At 36.6% G+C, this 24280-nt stretch overlaps 1 protein-coding gene and 2 long non-coding RNA genes across 5 annotated transcripts; 2 read left to right on the plus strand and 1 right to left on the minus strand.

Annotated features, from left to right (window-relative positions):
- Positions 1-4699: 4699 nt before the first annotated feature.
- On the plus strand, positions 4700-6701 carry LOC112166662. Its single transcript, XR_002923372.2, has 2 exons — positions 4700-5161; positions 6490-6701. It is a non-coding gene; the product is annotated as an uncharacterized LOC112166662 (long non-coding RNA).
- Positions 6702-8711: 2010 nt separating this feature from the next.
- Positions 8712-23772, minus strand: LOC112166663 (WPP domain-associated protein). Its single transcript, XM_024303535.2, has 6 exons — positions 23445-23772; positions 11489-14221; positions 10501-10627; positions 9893-9994; positions 9241-9316; positions 8712-9115 (listed from the first exon to the last, which is right to left on the minus strand). Exons 2-5 carry the CDS (start codon positions 14101-14103, stop codon positions 9257-9259), a joined length of 2904 nt encoding a protein of 967 aa, XP_024159303.1. The 5' UTR covers positions 14104-14221; positions 23445-23772; the 3' UTR covers positions 8712-9115; positions 9241-9256.
- LOC112166664 lies at positions 17625-20473 on the plus strand. Of its 3 annotated transcripts, none has more exons than XR_005800163.1 (3): positions 17625-17897; positions 19092-19286; positions 20274-20473. It is a non-coding gene; the product is annotated as an uncharacterized LOC112166664 (long non-coding RNA). The 3 variants fall into 3 exon arrangements; XR_002923374.2 differs by having other exon boundaries at positions 17626-17897; positions 20229-20473; XR_002923373.2 differs by lacking the exon at positions 20274-20473 and having other exon boundaries at positions 17627-17897; positions 19092-19422.
- Positions 23773-24280: the final 508 nt, after the last annotated feature.

Here is a 24280-nt window from a genome sequence, read left to right on the forward strand (position 1 = left end):
TTGCTGATGAAGAATCCGAATCTTTAAAGTTTAAACCATCAACTTTTGGTTGAGCTTGAGACCTTGAGTCACCATGCTGAGAGTCTATGCACTTTTGAGTGGGCAATGACTTTTTTTGTTTTTTGGGATATAGCAATGACTCATTTTGAGTGAAGGTGAGTCCGCGCCTTTACAGTCTCCATAGTCCTTATACTAACTTTTTAATATATGCCTTTAATCATTGAAGCTTTTGCTTTTGCTTTTGCGTTTAGACGAGACCTAATGAAAGCTCATGCTCATGTTACTTAACTCCGGTTGAAGCAAAGCAAATTATGGTGCAAACTTAATTATAGCTGCTTCGACTTCCATTGAGTAATCTTTTGACAGCCAATTAATCCCTATGCTCATGCTACAATAAATTAAAGTAGGCTACACCTCCGCAGAGACTTAACCAAGAAGACTCAGAACCAATCTCTCTCTCTCTCTAGAACGCTGTTGGATGCGGCCTCTGGCCTAGCCGGCGCACGTTTAGGTGTGGCCGGAAGGGTAATTTAGTTTCGGAGGCGGGCTTTAGGCTCGGAGGATGAGATCGGTGGGTGTTTCTCCCTCCTCTCTCCCGGTTGAAGCTAGTGGATGTGTCGTGGCGGTGGGATTGGATTGGAGCGGGTATGCGACCTCGCCGGGGCGGAGGGATGTCTGGTGGTGGTCGGCCGTCGGCAGGCTGGGTTGTGGTTTTACGATTGTTGGTTGGTTGGCTGTCGACGGTTATCAGATGTTGGTTCGGATCTTCAGGCAAAGGCAGTTTGGTGTGGGATCAGGTTCGCGGTCACTTATCGTTGATCGGGCGGCGATGGTGTCGTGTTGCTTGGTTCGATGCCACTGGTTGGGAGGCGGAGGTAGAGGCGCGGCAAGGTGATCTACGACTTGGGCCGGGAGGGCTGGGTACGACCCACCTTGTAGTTTTGACCTCCTGGCCTTGGGCACTGGTTGTGGGCCTTTTTCGGCTGAAGTTTGGGTTGGGGTTTCTCTTTGGGCCCTGCCTTGTGTTTTCTTGTTTCTAGGTTAGTTTACTTTTGGGAACCCTAGGTTAGTATTACTCTCTATTTTGTTAGGGAACTACGCACTTTCGTGCCTCTAGCAAATCCTTTAGAGTAGTAACAACGGAGGATTCTCGAGATAAGGGCAAATGGAAGCTTTTGGTTCCCGGGTCTCCTTGCCTAGTACTTGAAATTAAGTTCTTTTCTATTTACTTCTTAGTTCTCTCTAGTTGTATACCAATTGAGGTCTCTAGGCGATTAGGTTTACTTTTCAAAGAGAGGCTTGTAGTGAGGATTTGATCTCTTGTATGTAGGATCACTAAGTGAGCGCATGTGTTTAGCAGTGAAGGTCACGTGTCCTTTGTCTGATAGCTTAGATCATTTATGATTTTGGTGTAAGACAGTATTGGATGTACGAGCCTTCTGGCCATGGATATTTGAATGAAGTTATCTCCTTTTCTCAAAAAATAAAAATAAATTAAAGTAGGCTCAGATGCTCAATGGATCAAGCATATATATGATGTGGCAGTTGTGCATATACTTCGACCTAGTTTGAAATAACAGTGCTTTTAAAATAAACAGCTTTTACTATATTGTGAAAATAATTGGATGTGAAATTAAGTTGTTGTATGTTTGGTAAAATGTACTTTTAATTTTTTTTATTTTTATAACGATCTGTCAACTTTTTTATAATCCAGCGGGATTACATAACGACCTGCCCACAAAAAAAGTCATTACATAAGCAATTCAACATTTTAAAATCCCATGAAGCGCATCCAAAATCTAGTCATCACTACCCATGGGGCATCAAAGAGGCATAGATAGCATAACCAACCTTGGCGATATCTCGTCTAAGCAAGCAGAGAGTTCGCAGATTCCCGATCCATATTGACTAAATAAAAAAGAAAATTAAAAACAACAAAACAAATCCAAACAAAAGTGGAAGCCCAAGTCCCACTAAAGGCTCTGGCCCACCCAATTCTACTCAGGCCCAGGCCCTTTGATTTAACGAATCTTTCTCGTTTCTTCTATGCATTGGCTTTGTCTTTTGTCAAATGAAGAATGAATTTCACCAGCAAGAGGTCCAAGGCTCAAAACTAGCCCAACCCTACCACACAACCCAAGAGTAGAGAAATGCCTCTAAGGCCACCCAAGAGAGAAATTTGGGCACCCAAAGTTGGCTAATAGGCATACATTGCTTAAGCTCAGCTTCTTCTAATTAAAGTCCACATTTTTTATAGGGCTCTTGTTCCGCTGAGCTGCTGCCCAAGTTCAAATTTCAAATATTTATCATCACTCAATTGCCATTCGCAACGAAGTGATTTATTAGTGTAAACTTTGGTGAAAATGGAGTTAATAGCATGCATGCTTACCTTTCAAAGCTTTACACACTTAATGTGCTGGTTCATTTGGAATACTCAGTTTTGGGCAACAGGGGAGTCAAGTGACTGGGTTAGGATTATCATGTCAATTAAAAATACTGAATTGCAGCTCACCTCAGGTTTAGGATGATCACAACCTGGAAATCCAATTACCATGCAGAACTCTCTATCACTAAAGAAGAAACGGGAAAAGACTAAATATTTACTGTATAATACTTCATCCATCAGTAAGAATACAAAGAAGCAGTGCAAGCACGCACACAAAGTCACAAAGTAAAAGCACATAAAGGAAAAGCACAATCTAAACAAGAGAGGAGTCTCAAGGATCGATCATCAAGTGTCTCACTGTCTAAGTTGGGCAGGACCAAAGGCACACTTGAGCAGATCTCTGATAACGATCACACTTCCTCTATGAGGAAGAAACTCAGATTTATCTTACAAGTCACTTCAAAACCAAACTATCTTATGCATATGAGCAAGCAACATGTGCCGATTAGCAGGACCGTCATATCTTGAATGAGATTAAGATCAGTCGCTACGCACATCAAGGGTGCCTAGGACAGCATCTACTGAAGATAATTCATTACGTAATCTTGAAGCCATATGACCAAACTCTGCATCCAACAAAACACAATAACATTAAAAATATGCCAAGTAATTGACACAGTATTCCAGAGCTTAATGATTCCTAATTACAGTTCAAAGCATCCATTCATCATCTTAACCCCTAGTCATCGTTCAAGTTGCATGTTGTTTCTGCATTGTTATTTATGATATCAAAAATATGTTGGCATTCACAAGAGTTACGAGATGGACTACTGGCAACGTTATTGCTGAAGGACTGGTCCCTTGCAGAGAAAACCAACCAGTTTTGGTATGAGATTACTGTACTCTATATATATCCACCTGATCATTATCATTCATCACAAATTCAAACTCAATTGAGATGATAAAAATGGTGATGATTGGGAAGCCTAGGCTGATGATAAAGTGGTGCGAGTGAGAGGATATATAAAGCTCTGAGAGCTCAAGATATACATAAAGCTCATTTGAAACCTAGTTGGTTCCAACTAATGAATTAGATTAAACACAAGAGTTAGAAGGCTAAACCACAATGAACTCTACATATGCACAACAAACAAATATTGAAGCATAAGATGTTAAAATAGATACCTGTACAAAATAGAATTTTAGTACATTGTGCCTACTGGTCTTTCTTAACCTCCAATAAATGGAAAGCTAGGAAAATAGAACTTGTCTTTCTTAACACCAAATTACTTGGCCCATGTGCTTTTTCTTTTTTGGACGAATGGTGTTTCTAGAACCCTTTCTTTCATCGAAAATATTTGGCAGATTAATCAGATATTGCTTGAGATAAAGTAATGGAGCAATAATAAACCTTAAATCCTTGAACTCTGATGAAGTCAATATTTGACAATATAATTGTACTGGTGTAATTTACTTGATTTTGATACTACTGTTATATTGTATAACAAGATTTTATACTTATTAACTCAAGCACTGAGTTTGACCACAGATAATAGGAAATTTCAGAGCCTAGGCTTGAGCAAAAGAGCATCTCACTAGTTCTCTACATATACATATCATTACCTAATAATGCAATGAACCAAACAACAGGCTTTACCACAATTTGCAACATAGACATAAACATGAGAAGCCTTGGCTGCTAAAACCCATCAACAAGAGAGTGAGATGTCACTTCCCAACAAGATTTGTTCAAAAAATGAACATCAACCATGAATCCCAGCAAACCAAATCTCAACTAATCAAAAATTAACATCAAAGAGAAAGGGAAATAAAACCCATTAATTGTACAGAGAAAGATCCATTGACGTTGAATATCAAAGAGAAAATAGCTGCTGCAAATCGCGAAACACAAATTAATGAGGTTAAAAATGAAGAGAGATTTACCTGAGAGACAGCAACAGGAGGTCAAATGGCCGCAAGGGCCAGAGCATTGTGACGGAGAGCTTCGGAAGGTGAAGGTCGCAGAGGAAGAGAGAAGTTCTACGTTGTCGACGAGGCTGAAAGACGAAGAAATAAGTAGCAGGATTTAATCGATCACACCATTTCAACAGGATACATGGATAAAAGAACTGATTGGATACAAAATTTCCGATCCCAACATATCTTGGGCTCCAAACATCACAAGTGATCTGATAGGATATATTTTTTTCCTATCCACTCCTTTCATGAGGGAAAACAAACGGGGCCTAAAATGTATACTAGTTAATGAATGATAGTACGTGAAAGAATATGGTGCTTCCCAATTTTGAAATGGGGTACTGTTGAAGGCTTCGATAAGGGGGCCGACAAAAGGAGATGAGGGGGGACGGGAGAAAGAAAAGAAAAACAGAGAGAAGAAGAGACAAAAAAAAAATAAAAGAAGAAGAGAGGATGGGGACGAAGAAAGAGACGGGAAAGGAAGGCTATGATTTGGGGATTTTTGGACTTGAGGGAGAGAAGCTAGAAGGTTTCAGTTGATTTTCAGAAGCAAAGATGAAGAATTGCGAATCTGATCTCTTAGTGAAGGGTTTTAGCTTTGAGTTTGGTTAGTTGTTTCCGTTCTGCTCTATGATTCCAAAAGCAAAACTGTGGATGGAAGGAGGAGATTGAGGAGAGGTGTTCGCGTGTTGCAGCCTTTGTTATTATTATTATTTTTTTTGCTGGTATTCAAAGCTTTGAGCCTTGTGGGTTTTCCTTTCTTGGTTGTTCTTGTTTTGGGTCTGCTTAAAAACTGAGGTGAGTGACTGTTCTTTCTTGCAATATGTTTTATTTATGATTTTTCTTAGCTGATTTCTATGTTAAATTGAGATGTTGGTGTGGTTCAATGAGTGATTTCGTACCTAGAGATATTACTTGTATTTATTTTATCGATGTTGGTTTTGCTTTGGGATCTTTGAAGTCTGGTAAAGCTTTTGATTTGTAAACTAATTGGTTAGGTTGGGTGTTTGATATCATGAGTTTGGAATTGGTTTGATTTCTGATATCTTTCATTATGAGCTTTTGCTTTGTTATTTTAGATACTTTGTTTTCTATTAGGTGTCGAGGACAATTACTTGAGATTCAATTGTGTTATGGTCTTTTGCATATGTTTCAAAAGGAACTCGATGTGTGTACCAGAGTATGATACTCGTTTGTATTGTTTACGGACTGAGATTTTGTGTGTGTGTGTGTGTATATATATAAGATTTTTCTTAGGTAAGGATAGCTTATGGAACGGATTTCTAGTTTTTGGTTCTTTTTGATCACATATTCACATCTTAACCGTTTAATTTTTAGGTCATAATGTATAGATTATCTCTACAAAATTTCAGCCAAATTGATGATTGTTAAGGCATTCAAAACTGCCATTTACACCAACGAATTGAATCTGTCGAACCGGAACCATTCGTGTACATTATTGTAAATTGCAGTTTTAAATGCCTTAACGATCATCAATTTGGCTGAAATTTTGCAGAGATGATCTATACATTAGGATCTAAAAACTGAACAGTTAAGATGTGAATATGTGATCGAAAAGTGGCCAAAAATTGGAAATATGTTCCATAAGCTTAGGTAAGGATATCCTTAGCTAAGAAGGACTGTGTGTGTGTGTGTGTAGAATCTTCTAGCTAATAAGAAAGTGGTGATGTTGGCAATGTGCACATTACTTATGGTGGGATAAGTGGCACAATCATTGAGCTTAGGTAACTCGAGCTGGATTAGCCAAGACATAGCTAACGGGCATGATTTGCAGCCTAATATTATTACGAGAATGGGTTGAAGTGACATCCTAATTTGATTTATGGATTACCTTAGCAACTCTTCGGTAAAGATTTTTGATCTTTTGTTCATTGTGTTTCACGTGGGTGTGTGTGTGTTGGTTATTAAACCATTAATATCTCAGTGACTTGTTGTGAGACAACTTTGTTAAAAGTGTGTACCTGGATGGTGTTTATTTAACAGCTTTGATTTCTTGATTATTGTTACACTTGTGGTATTCAAGAATGATATTTTGTGACTGAATTAATACTTGAGTCGATCACTGAGTTTGCTTTTGCTCATTTTTCATTTAATTGTGTTTGCAGGTCACTTTAGATTTCTATTCAAGAGATTGTAAAGGCAGTATTTGGAGAGTAGAATTTTCTTTTCCAATGTCTGTTATTTAAGAAAAGGTTGTAAGCACTATTTGAAGTACTTTACATGATTTAGTTGGTATTCTTGTTATCTTTTTATTTTTGTAGATTTCTCACTTGTGTTATTTGAAATCTAATTCATCCAATAATAATGTTTTAGTCAATTTCGGGATCGGGGCATTTCAACTTGTCTTTGTTATGCCACTAATCTTACACCTTTTCACAAATTTGATCATAGAGCGCGAAAGTGTATTTTTGTTGATTATCATTTTGGGCAGAAAGCTTATCGTTTACAACCACTCACAAATTCTTTTCTAGTAGAGATGTTTTTTTTTTTTTTTTCCATAAAGATACTTTTCATTTCAAATGGATAATCATATCCTTACATCAGAAGACACAGTCCTACCGTTACCCCTCCATGAAGAGCCAACTTCAGATTCCTCTTCACCACCCACAGTACCATCTTCTCAGCAAAACATTCAGCCTTCACTCCAGTCATCACCATTAAGGATTGAAAGCTACCTTTCGATTCTACCTGCAAGTCCTCATTCTTTGTTACCCATAGAAGGGATTGCAGTACCATTTGCTATCCTACCATCTCCATCACCACCACCAGAACCAACTTGTCGTTCTGAGAGAGTTCGCCACAGTATGTTCTTCTTAAAGATTTCCATTGTTACCAGACTTCTTCCAATCTAATATCTTCATTGAGTTCCACTTCTGCAAAAAGTAAAAGCACTTGTTACCCATTTTCTGATTTTCTTAACTATCATAAACTATCTTCCACTTACCGCTCTTTTGTAGCCACTATTTCTCAAAATATAAAGCCCACTTCTTTTGCCTAAGTTGAGATAGATCCTAAATGGCTGAGGCGATGAACATGGAGATACAGGCCCTTGAGCAAAATCAGACTTGAACACTCACATTTTTGCCTGTTGGACAGAAAACTATTGGTTGCAATGGGTCTACAATATCAAATACAACTCTGATGGTTCAATTGAGAGTTATAAGGCACACCTCATGGCGAAAGGTTATACTAAAAAAGAAGGCTTCCACTACAAAGAGACCTTTTCTCCTACAGCAAAGTTATTCACTTTTAGGTGTTTGCTTGCTATTGTAGTTGTGCGTCATTATCCTCTTCATAAACTTGATGTTCAAAATGCATTCCTCCATGGTGATTTGGATGAAGAAGTTTACATGCTCCCACCTCCTGGATTTAGTTGACAAAAGGAGAATTTGGTGTGTCGACTAAATTAATCATTATATGGCTTAAAATAGGCATCCAGGAAATGGTTTGAGAAATTTACTATTACCCTTCAAGAAGCTGGTTTCAAACAATCCTTAGCTGATTATTCATTATTTACCAGGTCCACTAACTCCTCATTTACTGCCATCTTGATTTATGTGGATGGCATTGTAATTACAGGAAATAATCTTACATCTATCCAGTCTCTGAAGGATTTCCTTCACCAATATATGCTTTCACATTAAAGATCTTGGCTATTTGATATATTCTTTGGGCATAGATGTGGCACGTTCTAAGAGAGGAATTTTTTCATCTCTCAAAGAAACTATGCCTTAGATGTGATTGATGATGCTGGACTTCATAGAGCACGTCCTATTGGGTTTCCTATAGAGCAACACTTGAAACTTTCTACCACTAATGGAGAATTGCTACATGATCCCTCGTGTTACCGAATGTTAGTAGGACGCCTCATTTATCTTACAGTAACACGGTCTGGCATTGTATTCTCTATCCATATATTAAGCCATGTCATGCACCAACCAAGAAAGCCACACTTAGAAGCTGCACTTGGGGTCCTACATTATTTGAAGGGAACTCCAGGACAAGAACTCTTATTTTCAGTGGACAATCCTCTTGAATTAAAATGCCTTTTGATTTAGACTAAGCTAGTTGTCCAACCACAAGAAGGTCAGTCACTGGGTATTGCACATTTTTGGGGATTTTCTTAATTTCTTGGAAGACAAAAAAGCAAGATACAGTTGCATGATCAACCATAGAAGCAGAATATCAGTTAATGGCATAAGCTAGTTGTGAGCTTGTTTGGCTACAATATATTTTGAAAGATATTGGCATTGATTATTCAAGCCCAGCAAGATTGTATTGTGACAATCAATCAGCACTATATATTGCAGTAAATCCAGTATTTCATGAGAGAACCAATCATATTGACTTAGGTTGCCATGTGGTGCGGCGATACATGAAGTCAAGGAAGATACAGACAACCTACACACCTTCCTCACAACAGATTGCAGATATCTTCACCAAACCTTTGGGCAAATCTTCTTTTGAATATATTGTTGGCAATTTGGGAGTTCACAATATTCACTCTCCAACTTGAGGGGGAGTGTTGAGACATAAAATGAAACAAATCATTATCATTATATTGTTTCTATCTCTAGAATATAATTGTCTAGAGTAGAATATTCTTTTCTTTAAAAACAATTCGCTTGCTCCTATATAATTGTATTATCACAATATAATCACATAATCAATACAATATCTTTCAAGCATTTCTTTCGATTTTGGTTGTTTTGAATAAGGCAATCAATATCCCTGTAACATAAAATGCAGAACGATTAAGCATAGGAACGAAAAATGTCAAAAACAACTAAACATAAAAAGTTAAAAACCCAATCATATCATATCAAATGACATGGTTAGAAGAGAGGAAACATTACCAAGTCAAAGGGCAGATCAAACAGATCTAAATTTTGCACTTAATTCCTTTCTTAACAGCTCCAAGATCTCAGTTATCTGCAAAAGCAAGAGAAAAGGCTGGATTAATACAGAGCTTACAGACACACAATTGGGAGTTTGGGACTTTCATAGTGATACTACTATTTTTGTTAAGTTCATAACCTATTTGCTCTAGAGTTATGTAAATTTATTTTTAGTTACTATTATTTAATGTAAATGAGATTCAGATCATCATGTAAATGTAGTGCATAATTTCAGTAAACAGAGATGTTTTTCACCAAGTCCCAAAGTTTGTTATCAGGCACCACTACATTCACCTTATGCCATACACAGTATTCTGTGCATATTAGAGTAGTTGATGAATTACTTATTGGTTTTACTATTTTTTTTTTTTCAAATTTTTTATATTTTGAGAAGTTTTCGCGGTTTCCATCGATTTTTACCGATATCTTTAAGGGTATCAAAAATTCAAATACATGCAAATGATGCAATAGTATCTCCACTAACACCCACATTTTCATCCTTGCACACAGTCGCCCCTCCAACCTTTTCATCCTTGCACACGGTCTCCTAAAATATAGAAGAACACATAGAGCTAACATGACATCATGGGAATAGAAGAAAGTGTCTTACTCCAGGATAATGCTGCAATATTGGTGAATAATGATCAAGGGCAATGTATATTTTTTCGACAAGATTCAACTGAGTGTCCAGCTTATCCCCCAAAAGATCGACCTGAAATCCGATGATATGCACTCCATTATATACAATTCAAAAATAAATAACAGACTTATTCAGTTATTCGTATTTTATAGCATTGCTAAGTGTTTTGAAGGATATACAAGACCTCCTGTCACATATAAGAGGCAAGCCTGCATGTAATAGGTGATTGATTAGGTATACAAATTCAGTCCTTTTTATCTACTTTAATCCATCAGACAGAGAAGTATTTAAAAATAGCCAAGTGATAGTACATGTTCAAATATGACACGACACAATACAAAATTAAGGCTTTACACTGAAATGGAAGGCATATCGCGGCGAAGAAGGAAAGATAACGTCCAATCGTATATCCCCCAATGCATCTCAATTATATGCAGTCAATTTAGACTATTTAGTTCCATGAGCTCCATAGCATGAAATAGAAATACGAGGCTAAGAGATCAAGTAGAAATATATATATATATATATATATATATATATATATATATATATGCATGTTACCCGTCTAATATCCATACCTCAGTTTCAGCTTTCTCAAGGTCAGAACATTTCTTTTCCAGTCTTTGCTTGTACAGCAATCCTCGTCTTACAAGTACATCAGCTTTTTGTTTAAGCAAATGTGATTGAGAAGTCAAACTTTTCAACCTGAAAACACGACCATGCAAATAAAATCAGAACTTTATAACTAAGCTCTAAATTAAAATCAATCAGAACTTCCCCAAGTCCTTTAATTCAATCTAAATTAAAGTCAGTCATCAGCACTTTACAAATACAACAGAATTCAAACCATGAACATGCAAAAAGAAAACACCAGACAATGGAGACTTATATGTATTTTTCCTTGCACCGCAAAACTCTTGTATATATACTTATTCCTATCTAATGCCCCTGCAGGCTCAATTTTCTGGGTATGCCAATGCATTTTAAAAGATATAATTGCTCTAAGTTGCTCATATATCAAGCCTTCAAATTAAAAATATTCCAAGTAACTTCATCGGAATGCTCTATTCTATGATAAAAGATAGAAAGTCGACAAATTTGGCTAACTAAGACCAAACAGCGAACAAAGACCAAGAGAAATTGATGCAGAAATGGATAGAAAACATAGTAGAAGAAAGAACCTAAAGTGGGGGTAAACTCGATTTCAAACTTCTCCAATGAACAAACTGAAATCTCATAATCCTATTATAATAAGCCTATCAAAATAGGCAATCCACAAATAATTAACAGGAGCTAGAAATTGTCGAACTTTTTGGACTGCATCCTAAAACATTGTTACCTAACTAATTGAACGAATTGGCCTGATTTGTAGTTCTACCCACATACCTACCTCTTTCCAGGTACTCAAAAAATCAAACTACTTAAGATGTATGCACATATGGCTTCAAATGTAGAGAAGTCTCAAGTAACATGCAAGACTGTAGGATCGGTTTTATATACAGAATTACGGCACAAAAGGAATAGACAAGAAAAGCATTCAAAGATAATAAAAGCTGTGGAAAGTACCTCGAACATTTCCCTGAAATATCTTGTGTCACTCTACATTCAAAATAAGTGAACGCTTTCAATAATCCACTGATATGGACAGCTATTGATTTCAGTTGCTCGCTAAGCTCCCTTTCTTTTGCTTCGAACAAAGATACAGCATTCTGCTTCTCTTGGTTGACATCAAGAAGCCTCCTTCTGTCTTCCTCAACTTGCCTCAGCACTTTCACTGCTGCTTCAAGCTTTTGTTCTAACTTACATATGTCTGCCTTGTGTCTTTCATTTTGCCCCAACGCCTCAGCCAAATCATGCTTTGCAGCATTTGACTTTTCAACGCTTTCTGAAATCAATTTCTGATGTTGACATATCTCACCCCTTAAATTTTCAACCTCTTGAGCAGCTGATTCATATCTTTCTTTTTCGATTGCCAATGCAGCTGCTGCATCTCGCGCCAACTGCTCCTTTTCTTCATTTTGCTCCAACGCCTCAGCCAAATCACGCTTTGCAGCATTTGACTCTTCAACGCTTTCTGAAATCAATTTCTGATGTTGACACGTCTCGCCCCTTAAATTTTCAACCTCTTGAGCAGCTGATTCATATCTTTCTATTTCGATTTCCAATGCAGCTGCTGCATTTCGTGCCAACTGCTCCTTTTCTTCTACCAGAAAATGTACTTCTTTCTGTAATCTCACTTTGTTTGCAACCTCCACTTCTAATTGTTTTTCCTTTTCTCGTTTGTCCATCTCCTGCAAAACCCAAAGTTCATATTCCTCAATATATTTAATGTTCAGCTCACTGAGTTTCTCCTCATCATCTTTGAACATAACACCACATAGTTCTTGCGTGATGATGGACTCCATATTCAAATCTTCATTCATAATACTATTCTCCAACTGTGACTCTTCAGCAATGCGTTTAATCTCATCCACCACTTCCCTAACAATACCAGCAAGTAAATCTTCACCAAGTGAAGATTCAATACACGCATCTTCCATAGCTGCTTTAAGATTTCCAGCTGTTTTCAATAACTCTGCCTCAGCCAGAGAGTGTTGCGACAGCTTCTCTGCAGCTTCAGAAACTTGTAGTGAAAGGCAATTAATTTCTTTCTTCTTATCTTCAAGCAAATCTCTGAGTTGGTGGTTTTCTGAGAGGAGGGATTCCAGTCTATCTTTCAAACTGCTGACACTTTCTTCATTGCTGCCAAATGTATGGGGAAGCAATGTAGCTACTTGTTCCCTTTCTACAAGAATTTCATCTACTTTAGAAATCACCTCAGAGATTCTCTTTCTCAACATATCGAACTTATTCTTCAATGTTAAAGACGGTCTCCTTTCTTTCAGCAATTCCTTCATGTGGCTGAAATGCTGCTCAGTCAGATCTTGTATTTCTAACTCATGATTTCTCTTCAATTCAGTAATCTCATTCTTACATTTCTTCATATGCTTAAGCAAGGCAGCTGGATCTAAATCTTCTTCCATATTTATTTCTGACTCATCATGTATACCATTTTCTTCCCGAACAGATGAAGATGATGATGCTGATGGTGATAATGTTGTTGCTGTTGTTGTTATTGTTGATGGTAATGATGATGCTGATTTAAGATTGTTCAATACCTCGCGGTAAGAACCGGCACCCTTTTTACCATTGCTACTCTCTTCTTCACCTTCCAAGGATCCATGAGAAGATAGCTGCCCATTGTCAGAGACAGATAGTGATTTAGAAATAGCATCTAATTCGTCACGTATACTTGATATCCCTTTGATCCTTCCATCCCAGTTCACATTTTTTGCACCAGAAAAGCAATCCCACATGTTTTCTTCAACGCTCCAAATACAATTCCTCATCACAAGCGCTTCAATTTCTCCTTCAATTTTTTCTTTAAACTCCTGCTCCACCTGCCACTCATATACTGATGCCTTTGACAAGTGAACCATTTCTTCCACCTGTTGATAGACACTTTCTATTGTAGTCTTTAGACTATCCAAGGTTCTATCCACATCCCACCTGTCAGATACTTTATCTTGCAGTATGTCACCCAAACCAGAACTGGAACTAATCCTCTTCATTGAATTACGCTCTCTTATGCTATCAATTTCTTTTTTGAGCTTCTTGAATTCCTCATTAGTAGTCCCTCTTAAGTGGACCAAAGTTTCTGCTATTCTATCATGCCCAGCAACAGCTTCAAATGAAGTAGGCTGCTGCATTCGATCTTTGCTACCCATATGAGTAAGTCCGTATTGGGTACCTCTTGACTCTCGGAGCATTACTAAAGACCCCGAGAATTCGTTCTCATGAACATCCACGTGATAAATATGTAACATTTCCTTCAATTTAGTCACCTCTTGTTCTTTCTGAGCAATTTTCTCAGCTGCCTCTTCTGTTACTGCATTCACCATACCCTTGATGACCGTGTCACTCACCATCCTTGATATGGTCAACCGTTCGTTGATATCTTCCATGTAAGAGTCCAAATCCTCAAGAAGATCAACATCCGGATTCTCATTTTCTTTCACACTATAATTATGCTGCACCAACAAACCATTGCATGATTGAAAACCATTACGCATGACCTCTAAACTCCCCATCCCACCATTGCACGATTTAACATCATTATCCATGACTTCTAAAATCTCCATAGCCTCTTATGTTCTTCACATATATCGAAATAACATCACCACCAAGTACCAAATTACAGAAAACCAATCACTAACTTAAGCCACCAGAACCGTCAAAATACCGTGCACATTCACAAAACTGCAAACATTCAGAAACAAAATCATAAGCACACCCAGAGATATTTCCTTTTATAGTTTTATAATTTACCTAAAATAATTAAGTAAAAATAATAATTTCTATACATGGTCCATCATTTAATACAAAAATAAATTCAAAACAATATGATTTGAAATTTTCTTAAACTATTATGATATAATTATTATTCGATCTTCCAATCCAAAACCCTTGAAATCCTTCTTTTAGCAAATTCAAAGAGATTTCAACAACATATCAAGATCGAGAACTAACTCACTTATTAATTTTTGTGGATGAGAGACTTACGCATAAGATAGCAATATAATGTGATTTTGATTCATTATTCTTTTCGTAGTTAAAAATAGAGATAAAAGTAGAGTAATAGATTATTGTATCTCATGTTCAAGGGCGTTTTGGTAAAAATAAGGAGGTTTACTTAGCTTTTCAAGTATTCCAAAAAGTAAATTAGAGGTGTACTAAGTATGGGAGGTCCAAATAGTAAATTTGGAGGTCCAACTAGAACCACCACTTTTTAAAAGACAGTCAAAATAATTTAGAGTTATTATATTTTGAAATGATAAGATGATCTTATTTTTTCAACAATTACATGACATGATTTGGCAAATAGGTGATATGTGTAGGTGACATGACATGACACCTAAAATTGAGGTCATAAATCTTAGGCCTCATTAAGGCTAACAATTATTTTCCTTTACAGAATGTGGAGAAAACTGCTCATTTTTATTTTTTTATTTTGTGAAGAATTGGATAACGTTTTTTATTATTATTATTATTTTATAAATTGAATTTTTTTTCTTGAATGATTCAATTTTAAAGATTTTTTTTTTACCAATATTTGAGGGCTACAACGTATCGTAAAAAAATTCAGTTATGGTGAACAAACGTTCTTTTCTTAAATACAATTAGTCTTTATTGTCACATGCGATGCATGTGAAACAATTTTATTTTTATTTTTACGTTTTGGAGGGAAAAAAGTAGGAAGTTATATATGTAGGATATGGAAAGTTATATTTGTAGATAGTGGGATTGGGAAGTTATATACTTATATCAGCACTATGTGGGATGAAAAGTTTATATGTGCAGAATATGGGATGGATAGTTATTCTTTGTTTTCTTCTTGACTGAATTTTCATTTTCATTTTTTATTACCATAATATCCTTCGTATATTAAAAATTATTTAAAATTAACATATCATCTAAGAATATTTATGTTATTTTACACTCACTTTAATTGGCTGACAAAGTGAGTTTTCATAATATATACTAATATAGATTTAGATAAAGAAAGGACAATTTCAGGTATTTTGAAAACTGAACTTTAAGAGTTGTTGTCTCTCATATTTTGTGAATTCTTCTACTAGAAACCTTTTCACATTATAAAAATCTAATAAAGATTACACTCAAAAAAAAAAAAAAGGAAAAAAGATTACACTCTTCTATTTTCTAATAGAATAGAAATATGTTTTATCTACATAACTTCCTTGCCAATCATTCCGATCCGCCCTTATGGGTCAAACACTTATTTATCTTTTAAAGGATACTAAGTTAATTTACATATACATTTTTTTTGCAATAGAAAAAAAAAATTCCTTTTTCTTTTTTCATGAAAAATCCTAATACATTTCTGTTCTTAAATTGCTTGCTCATCTAGAGCATGCATGTGGGAACAATGCTAGAACTAATAGAAGCAGGTTTGTCTTCTCATTCTCATCTTGGCAGAATTTTTCCGTACTATGGTACTACCATTCCCATCTAGATAAGTTCATTATTTTGGAGGCATAATAGTAATTAAAAGGGGAAATTACTAGTCACACCCTATACTTTGGGTGACTCGACAGTTCAGTCCATCACATCTTAATTTTAACAAATAACTCCCTGAACATTCAAATTTCACACAATTTGGTCCAAAATGACCATTTTACCCCTCACTTCCTCTTTTTTTTTCTTTTTTTCTTTCTTTTTTTAATTCTTCTCTCTATTTTTTTTTGTTATTTTTTCTGCTTCTCTCCCCCATCTTCTCAGCTCAAAAAGACGATGCCGTCTCTCTCTACTCTCTCTCTCTCTCTCTCTCTCTCTCTCTCTCTCTCTCTCTTCTCTCGCCAACTCGCCTGAGCCTCCCTCGTCGTCCCGCTGCCAACTTGATGCCAGAAGATCACAGCGAAGCTGCCACCCGATCTTGCCACACCAACTCAAACCAATCACGGGGCCGTTTGTGACCCAGTCGAGCATAGGATGACTCCGATCTTGCTTGCCTGCTCTGTAGCCAGGCAGCCACCATTGCCCTTCATCGTCGGAATCTTCAAACAAATTAGAAAGCCTCGTCATCGCCCCGCATCCTCTTCTTCGACTAGACTCATTGTCGAACATTAGGTCTCTCTCTCTCTCTCTCTCTCTCGGCTCAGATTGACGGCACTGGAAGATTCAGAGGTTGCGATTAGCCGATTAGCCAAGCAGGAGTCCCCGTGATCCGATTAGCAGCTGGCAAGCTCGATTTCGACACCCTTTCAGTCATGGAGCTTGAGAAAATGGCGGAAGAACAGGACGAAGCTCCCATACTTCGCTCTGATTCCACCACGCTGAAGCTTGCTGTTCATCTGGGCAAGTTTCTATAGAGTTAGAGAAAGAAAGTTTTGATCTTTATTTAGTATAGGTTATGTTAGGTTCATTATGGTGTGGGAATCAATAATGTTGGTTTGGGTTGTTGAAATTAATCTTGTTTTGCTTTCAATTTTGCAGGATTTTAGTGATTTGATTCCTATAGTTAGGAAGTGGGGTTCTTGATTGTGGAGGGAATAGGTGGAATTTGGGGCTATTGAGTAAGGATTCGATGATCAAGATGAAGACGCATGCTGAAGGGAGAGGAAATGGGAGACTCACTGTGCAACAGGTGGTTTTCGAGCTCAAGCAAAAGGTGGTTGATGATTGGGATGCTTCCCAAATAGGTGTCGAGGAGCTTGAGAAAATTGCGGAGTGCTTGAACCCATCCATTTCTGTCGTGTATTTTAGATACAGATTTGGAACAAAAGAGTGCTGTTCGAAAGGAATGCATTAGGTTGATGGGTACATTGTTGAGGTATCATGAGGGGCATGTCGGAATGCATTTTGGTAAGATGGTTGCCGAGAGAGAGACAGAGAGAGAGAGAAGCAGAAAAAATAACAAAAAAAAAGAGAGAGAAGATAAAAAAAAAAAAAAAAAGAGGAAGTGAGGGGTAAAATGATCATTTTGGACTAAATTGTGTGAAATTTGAATGTTCAGGGAGTTATTTGTTAAAATTATGATACGAGGGACTGAACTGTCGACGCCCCAAAAGTTGAGGGAGTGACCAGTAATTTCCCCTAATTAAAAATAATAATAATATGTAATCCTAGCTAGATTAACCAACAATAGGTTTCTACTTTCTAATGAGATGGGGGAACTCTAATTATATGATAAACCAAATGAATAGAGCTTTGCTGCCTCTCCCTCTTAAAATCCTAGCTGGGCATCATGTCGGCACTTTTCGCCGACCTCGTTCGAAGTACCAGGTTCGTCCCATCCATATAATAAGTTTCCCACTCTATCTCCCTCTGTAAATGACGAATCCAAGGAAGAAAGCATTTGGTTTTTCCGATGGCGTTTTCCGGCCAAACGGTGAGCATTCCGACGAAACCCCCGAAGGTAGAAAGTTGTTCTATGCCCTCTGGGCTTTCTATTCACTATAATTTTTCAAATTTTTGTCAAGTATTGAGAAGTGGCAGTTGCTGCCACCATAATCTACTGCGGCTCCGCCACTTCTAGTGGCTTGTTCAGCCATTTTTAACTCTTTAGATAGTTAGAGAAGTTAATTGTTTGTGTAGGGATGTGTTAAAGAATGAAATGGGGAAAAATATATGAAAATTGATAGAATTTGGGATGTTATAAATGGTATCAGAGCGGGGATTAGATTGTAGAATATAACCTGTTGGGGTGGGTAGAGCATGTTGAATTCGATGATCTCAGTCAGATTAGTGGTAATAGTTGTTATTGATTTCGATGAACCTGTGATGTTTGTCAACATTTGATAGTTGTGAGTGGTATGATTGTTTGTATGGATGGACAAACATGTTGTCTGTTTATCCTTAGAAAATTCGTAATCTGCACAAGATTTGAGTTGCATGATTATTATATATGTCAACATAATTGAATAAGCTCAGTTTGACATTTTACCTTATACAGCATTTTACCTTTTGCTTACTGTTTTGATGATGATGCTTTAGTGATGATCTCTCTCTTGCTTTCTCTGATTCTTACAGCGACTAGGTTTACTAACTGAATATTAGGTAAAAGTATGTTCAACTTCAAATATTGGTGACAGCACAATTGCCATTCATTCTGATATTTGGTTTGGTAATAATTTTATGGTTTCTAAATCTTTCAGTCGACAACAAAGAGCCAAAGATATATAGGAACTTGTGCTTGTTTATTTCGGAACTTTATATTTTAAGGAGTTATTGACCAGGTTTATGTGGGTTACCTTGTCATCCTGTTTATGTTATATTTATCAGTCAAGTTATGTCTTTATACTTTAGTCTTGAAGCTGCTTAGTTCTCAATCATTTGTGTGGTCTTGAACTTGATGGTAATGTCGTTAATTATCTCTATAATTTATATACTCATATTTATTAATTAGCCTCTGTAATACAATTAAGGATGATAATAGATGAGAAACACCTGAGACAAAAGGTCTGGCAAGCCTTATCATGTTCTGTAGTGGTTGGTATGATTGGGATCGGAGTTCTGCATAATACATGTTTTTTTTTAGCTGGGTGCTGAACACTTTTGCTTTCATATATAGCCTGTTAATTTATTTGGTAACTAATTCTCTTTTGTTCAGTGGGGTGCAGCATACATATTGTTGGAATGAAAGTCCAGTTCCAGCATACATATTACTTTACATTTTGAAACAAAAAAAAAGGGGGGTTTGTGTTTCCAGTTCCAATAGAGAGAAGTGAACAACTGGTTTCGGGGTTTGCGGAAGAGTATGATCAATTTCAATAAGCATTATTTTCTTTACTGCTCTCCCAATTAAGTGAGTTATCTCTTTTCTTTTTTATTTATTTATTTATTTATTTATTTATCACGCACATACTTGTCATAGCAGAAAATTGAGTTTTGCAGAATGATTGTTAGCCACCATGATATATTCAGATGCTTATTATTTCTTTCTTTGGTTTGTATATATATGCTTGAGATAAAATTAGTATATGAATACATTACTTGAGATAAAAATAAAAAGACAAGAAAGAAAGGAAGTAATTGAAAAGTGAGATATGTGCACGTAGTTTCTCTCTTGCTCTGCTTGTGCGTTGATTAGATTCCACACAAGTAGGACAGTTATCTCGCTCTGCTTGTGCGTGATTAAATTCCGCACAAGTAGGACAGTTACATCGCTTTGCTTATGCGTTGATTAAATTCCGCATAAGTAGGACAGTTGTCTCTCGCTCTGCTTGTGCGATGTAGTTTGTCACAAGTACGATAGTTATGCTCTGCTTGTGCGATGTAGTTCCGCAAAAGTATGACAGTTATGCTCTGCTTGTGTCAGATGGTTTGGCACAAGTAGGACAATTTCTTTGACACGATTTGATTAAGTCATAGTTTTATTGAATATAATAGTTAATTGTGTATTGTGTATTGTTTGATTTATTTTTAAAGAAATTAAGTGATCAAAAGAAATTGAGAAGGGTGTTAACATGAATAGAAATTAGTGAGTTTGGGTGTGCTATGATAGTAATGAAGGACAAACGGCAGCTCCTTTCTAATCTACTGTTTTGGATGTCTCATTAATATACTCGGTTGCAACAATTTACACATCTACATTAGAATAGAATATTAGTAGAATGATGGTATTATGGCTGATCAATTTTCCTTGCTATGCACAATCAATTACATCATTAATTACTAAATAACCTACAGCATTTCGAAAGACTCATATGAAAACTATGTAAGTAAGAATTTCTGGGATGCATAACAGTTGTGACTTTCTTGAAATTATCTCCTTGGAAATCTTGGATCGAAGGGACTAAGTCCTCGAACGAAGACTATCCCATTGGTGAAAGAATTGCAGAGGAGCCATGTAGTAGAAGATGCTGAGTGGGAACTGGAGGAGCAAATGCGAGTATAGTATCTAGTATCTACGTCTTTTTAGTACGAAAATTTGGAGGTCTTAAGGAGGTATTTTGTAATACCTGACCTAAATCATAAATAAATTTCCCTTTAGTAGAAGTTTTGTTATGTTTGATAATATTGCTTTTGGTTATGAGGTTTCATTTACGTTAAAAAAATAAAAAAGGTCGTTGAAGTCAGTTTGCACTTTTGCACCGTCCGTGTTTTCCGACCACCGCTGCTAATTCTGGCCACCTCCGGTCGAGATTTTCATATCAATCTCTTCCTCATGTCAACAGCAACACATTCATATAAGTTTCCCACCCAATCTCCCTCTATAAATGACGAATCAAATAAAGAAAGCATTTGGGTTTTTCGTTGAAAGTTTTGCATTTTCCGGTCAAACGGTGAGCATTCCAACGAAACCCCGAGGTATAAAGTTGTTGTATGTCCTCTAGGCTTTCTATTTACTCTAATTTTGCAAATTTTTGTAAAGTATTGAGAAGTGACAGTTGCTGCCACCATAATCTACTACGGCTCCGCCACTTCTAGTGTAAGGATATGTTAAAGAATGAAATGGGGAAAAATATGTGAAAATTGATAGAATTTGGGATGTTATACAACCCTCTTGGGCTTCTGATGGTGGGACGGCCTTGTTGGGATGGACTCTCAGGGTTTTGGCTCGGCGTCGATTGACTGGTATTAGTGGAAGCTTTGGTGCAGATGCGGTGTGGTCTAGTGGGCAATGCGCTGACAGAGGCCATAGCAACAGGGCGGCTGTGATAGAGGCTCATGGTGCAGCGGCTACTGCGGTGATTGATGGTCTAACAGTAGGGGTTCTGTGGTGAAAGTCGTTTCTGGACCTCCCACTGCTTGGGGTTGGCAGTGACAGCGGTGGCGGCCGGCGAGTGGGTCATGGCTGGTCGGATGACTGTTGGGCCAGCCGGAATTGACATCTTAGATGGAGGCGCGGTTGTTTTGGTGGCTATCTAAGGTGCAGCCAGGGTTTTCCCTAGATGGGCTTTTTGGGCGGTTGTTTTGGCCTGGAATGTTGCTGTTAATTTTTTAGCTTAATATTCTTGGGTCCAGAAGGTCCATTGGGTGCTCTTTTCTCATTGTTTAGGTGTTGATAGTTCATTCCCTAACGGGAAGGAGACTCTAGTTGTTTAGTTTGGCTCTATTTAGAATAATGTCTATGCTAGTATAAGTGTCTTTATGAGTCTTTGTAGAAATATTTAGCTTTCACATACCACAATTATGTGCTCGGTGTTTGAAGTTAGGTAGAATATAGTGCATACGAGGCAAGGTATTTTTGTTAGCATAGACTACTCTGCGTTACCATTGTCCAAACAGAGTAGTCCATTCTTTGTACTATTCTAATCTATGAACTAGGGTCATAAAATTGGTTGAACTCTTTACTTAATAAAAAAAAGGTTTCTACTTTCTAGTATTATTATTCCAAAATCTAAACCATCAATTAGAAATATGTTTTTACCACGCCATCATTTAAACATATGTTTGAAAGAAAAAGAATCGGGTTGCCCATGGCTTGGATCAGAAAGCTTTAAGTCTAGTTCAATCAATGTATTGTCAAGAGGTTGGTCCTTTTTGGCTAACTGATTTACTTGATGCAACTATAGTGTAACAGCTTGAAGGGGCAGCTCTCCAATTTAGGGACTATTATTACCTCAAAGCTAGTATTAATAAAGTTCATTCTTAATAATAATAATAATTGGAACCATCAATTAGAAATATGTTTTACCGCCTTGCCATCATTTAAACTTATGGTTGACCAAAGAAAAAAAAAACCCGAAAAGTTAAAACTAAAAGTACTCCCTTAATCTTTAACATTTAGTGTTACGAAAGTTTGAGCATGTTAAGAAGAACTAAGCAAAAAGTTATCAAGGAACAACAAGAGCAAATGAAATTGGATTATGTACATTTGCCAGTCATGTTTTGCTTATGACTTGTTACAGACTTTTCTTGATGAATCCTCAATTTTTCTCTCACAAAACAACTTCCTTACTCGCATATTAAGAGTATGTATGGCTGGCATTGGGCGAGTTAGTTGGTTTTATCTTTAACCCACTGGTCAATCCAACAGCTTCAGGTCGACATTTGAAGAACCCATTTTCGCCTCAATTTATTCACAAATCGACCCACTCAATCAAATAATATTCGATTGAGTTGGGTAAGTTATACGATTTCAAATGCTTGCGTTTTTATTCACTTAATTACTTTTGAGTTTCAATGTTTAACATAATTAATTTGGTTCAGACACTCTCCTTCGTATATGAGGAAAATAAATTTTTTCTAGTCAAGGGTGAGTTCATTTATTCATGTTTGCAAGATTGAGTAATTAATTTTAAATTTAATTACTAGTGTATTTGTATTACTATAGGTAAGATCATTAATTAAAAATTTACAATAATGAAGCATACAATAGAGGCTAGGTAGTGCAATTATATAACAGTTTAGCAAATCTCCATATGACACGTGTAAAATAAATAAAACTATTTATATATATATTGGGAGGGTTGGGTTTAACCCAAATGCACCACATGTTGTTTGGGTTGGATGATTTCTGACCCAATTATTTTGTTTATGACTTTATGTTTGACAAACCAACCCAACTAGCCCAAAAGTGAGTCGGTCAGGTGGTTGACCTGCAAAGATGCCCACCCCAGTGTGAGTAATACTAGGCAGCTCACACTTTGGCAAAGAAAACCATTGTAGTTGGAGACGACAGATTCTGGAAGGAGACAGGTGCACCCTGACTTAATGAGGTTTTATTAGCTGATTGTATGAATTGATGCTAGAGGGGTGTACTCGTTTTTACTAGCTCTGATCAAACAGAATTTCTAATGAGGCCACCTTAATTCCGAAGGAAGGTTATTAATGAAAATTTATATTTGATTAACAACAAAAAAAGAATAATTAAAAAATAACATGCAACTCCAAATTAACCAACTCTACTTCCTAGCATTAATGTATGAAAACACGAACAGTTAATTAGAAACACAAAACTACTGCCATGACATAATTTAAACATACACACTTTGATAAAAATTTGCTACGTGCGTACCTTGTCTGCTTCGATTTTTTGCTTACGACTTGTTATAAAACTCTGCTTCGAACACAGGAAAGTAAGGCAATATTTTTGTTTCTTCCTGTATTTTCTTTTTTGGGCTTCCAAATTTGAGAAGTGCAGTAGAGGTGCAATGATCAAAGTAAAACTAAAAGAGGATTGTTCAAGCGAGCAAAACTCCCTTTCAATTTCTGATATATATAACAAAGTCTGAGATGGTGCTTTTCTGGGGCTTAGATCACAATCTCTTAGGAGAGTGAGTGAGGCTGACTTTATCTTTTCCTTCCTGGGTGGGTAATGACTCTAAGAAGGGATGAATGACCATGAGTTTATGCCTTTCAAAGGTACTTTCCCTAGTACTGTTTTTTTTTTTTTCAAAAGTACTTTCCCTAGTACACTCTTTAATTTATGCTTGGCTTTTGCTTTCCTAAGAAATAGAAGATCTCATATAAATTAAGAAACCTAGAAACTACTGGGCATCTAATGCCCTACACATTATATGAAAGATAAATATGTTTGGTCAAGACCAATTACCAATGATAATTATTGATAATGTAAGTCAATACTTTCATTTTAAAATGTTGCTCAAATTTTACTATTCGACCAAGTTTTATATTGCTAACAGATATTTAATCAATAAAATTTTTGAGAGAAAGTGCATTTTATGTTGAACCATAGTTTTTCTTATCATGATATTGATTTTTAGCATTTTGTTTTGATTTGGCTCATGTTATAATATGTGTGATTGTGAGTTTACTGTTAGAGAATAGATGAAATTTCCCATCTAATTTAATAAATGAACTAAATATATTTTTCTTTTTCATGTTTAGATG

The sequence above is a fragment of the Rosa chinensis genome, chromosome 5 (assembly GCF_002994745.2).
Source record: "Rosa chinensis cultivar Old Blush chromosome 5, RchiOBHm-V2, whole genome shotgun sequence".
Classification (NCBI taxonomy): Eukaryota; Viridiplantae; Streptophyta; class Magnoliopsida; order Rosales; family Rosaceae; genus Rosa; species Rosa chinensis.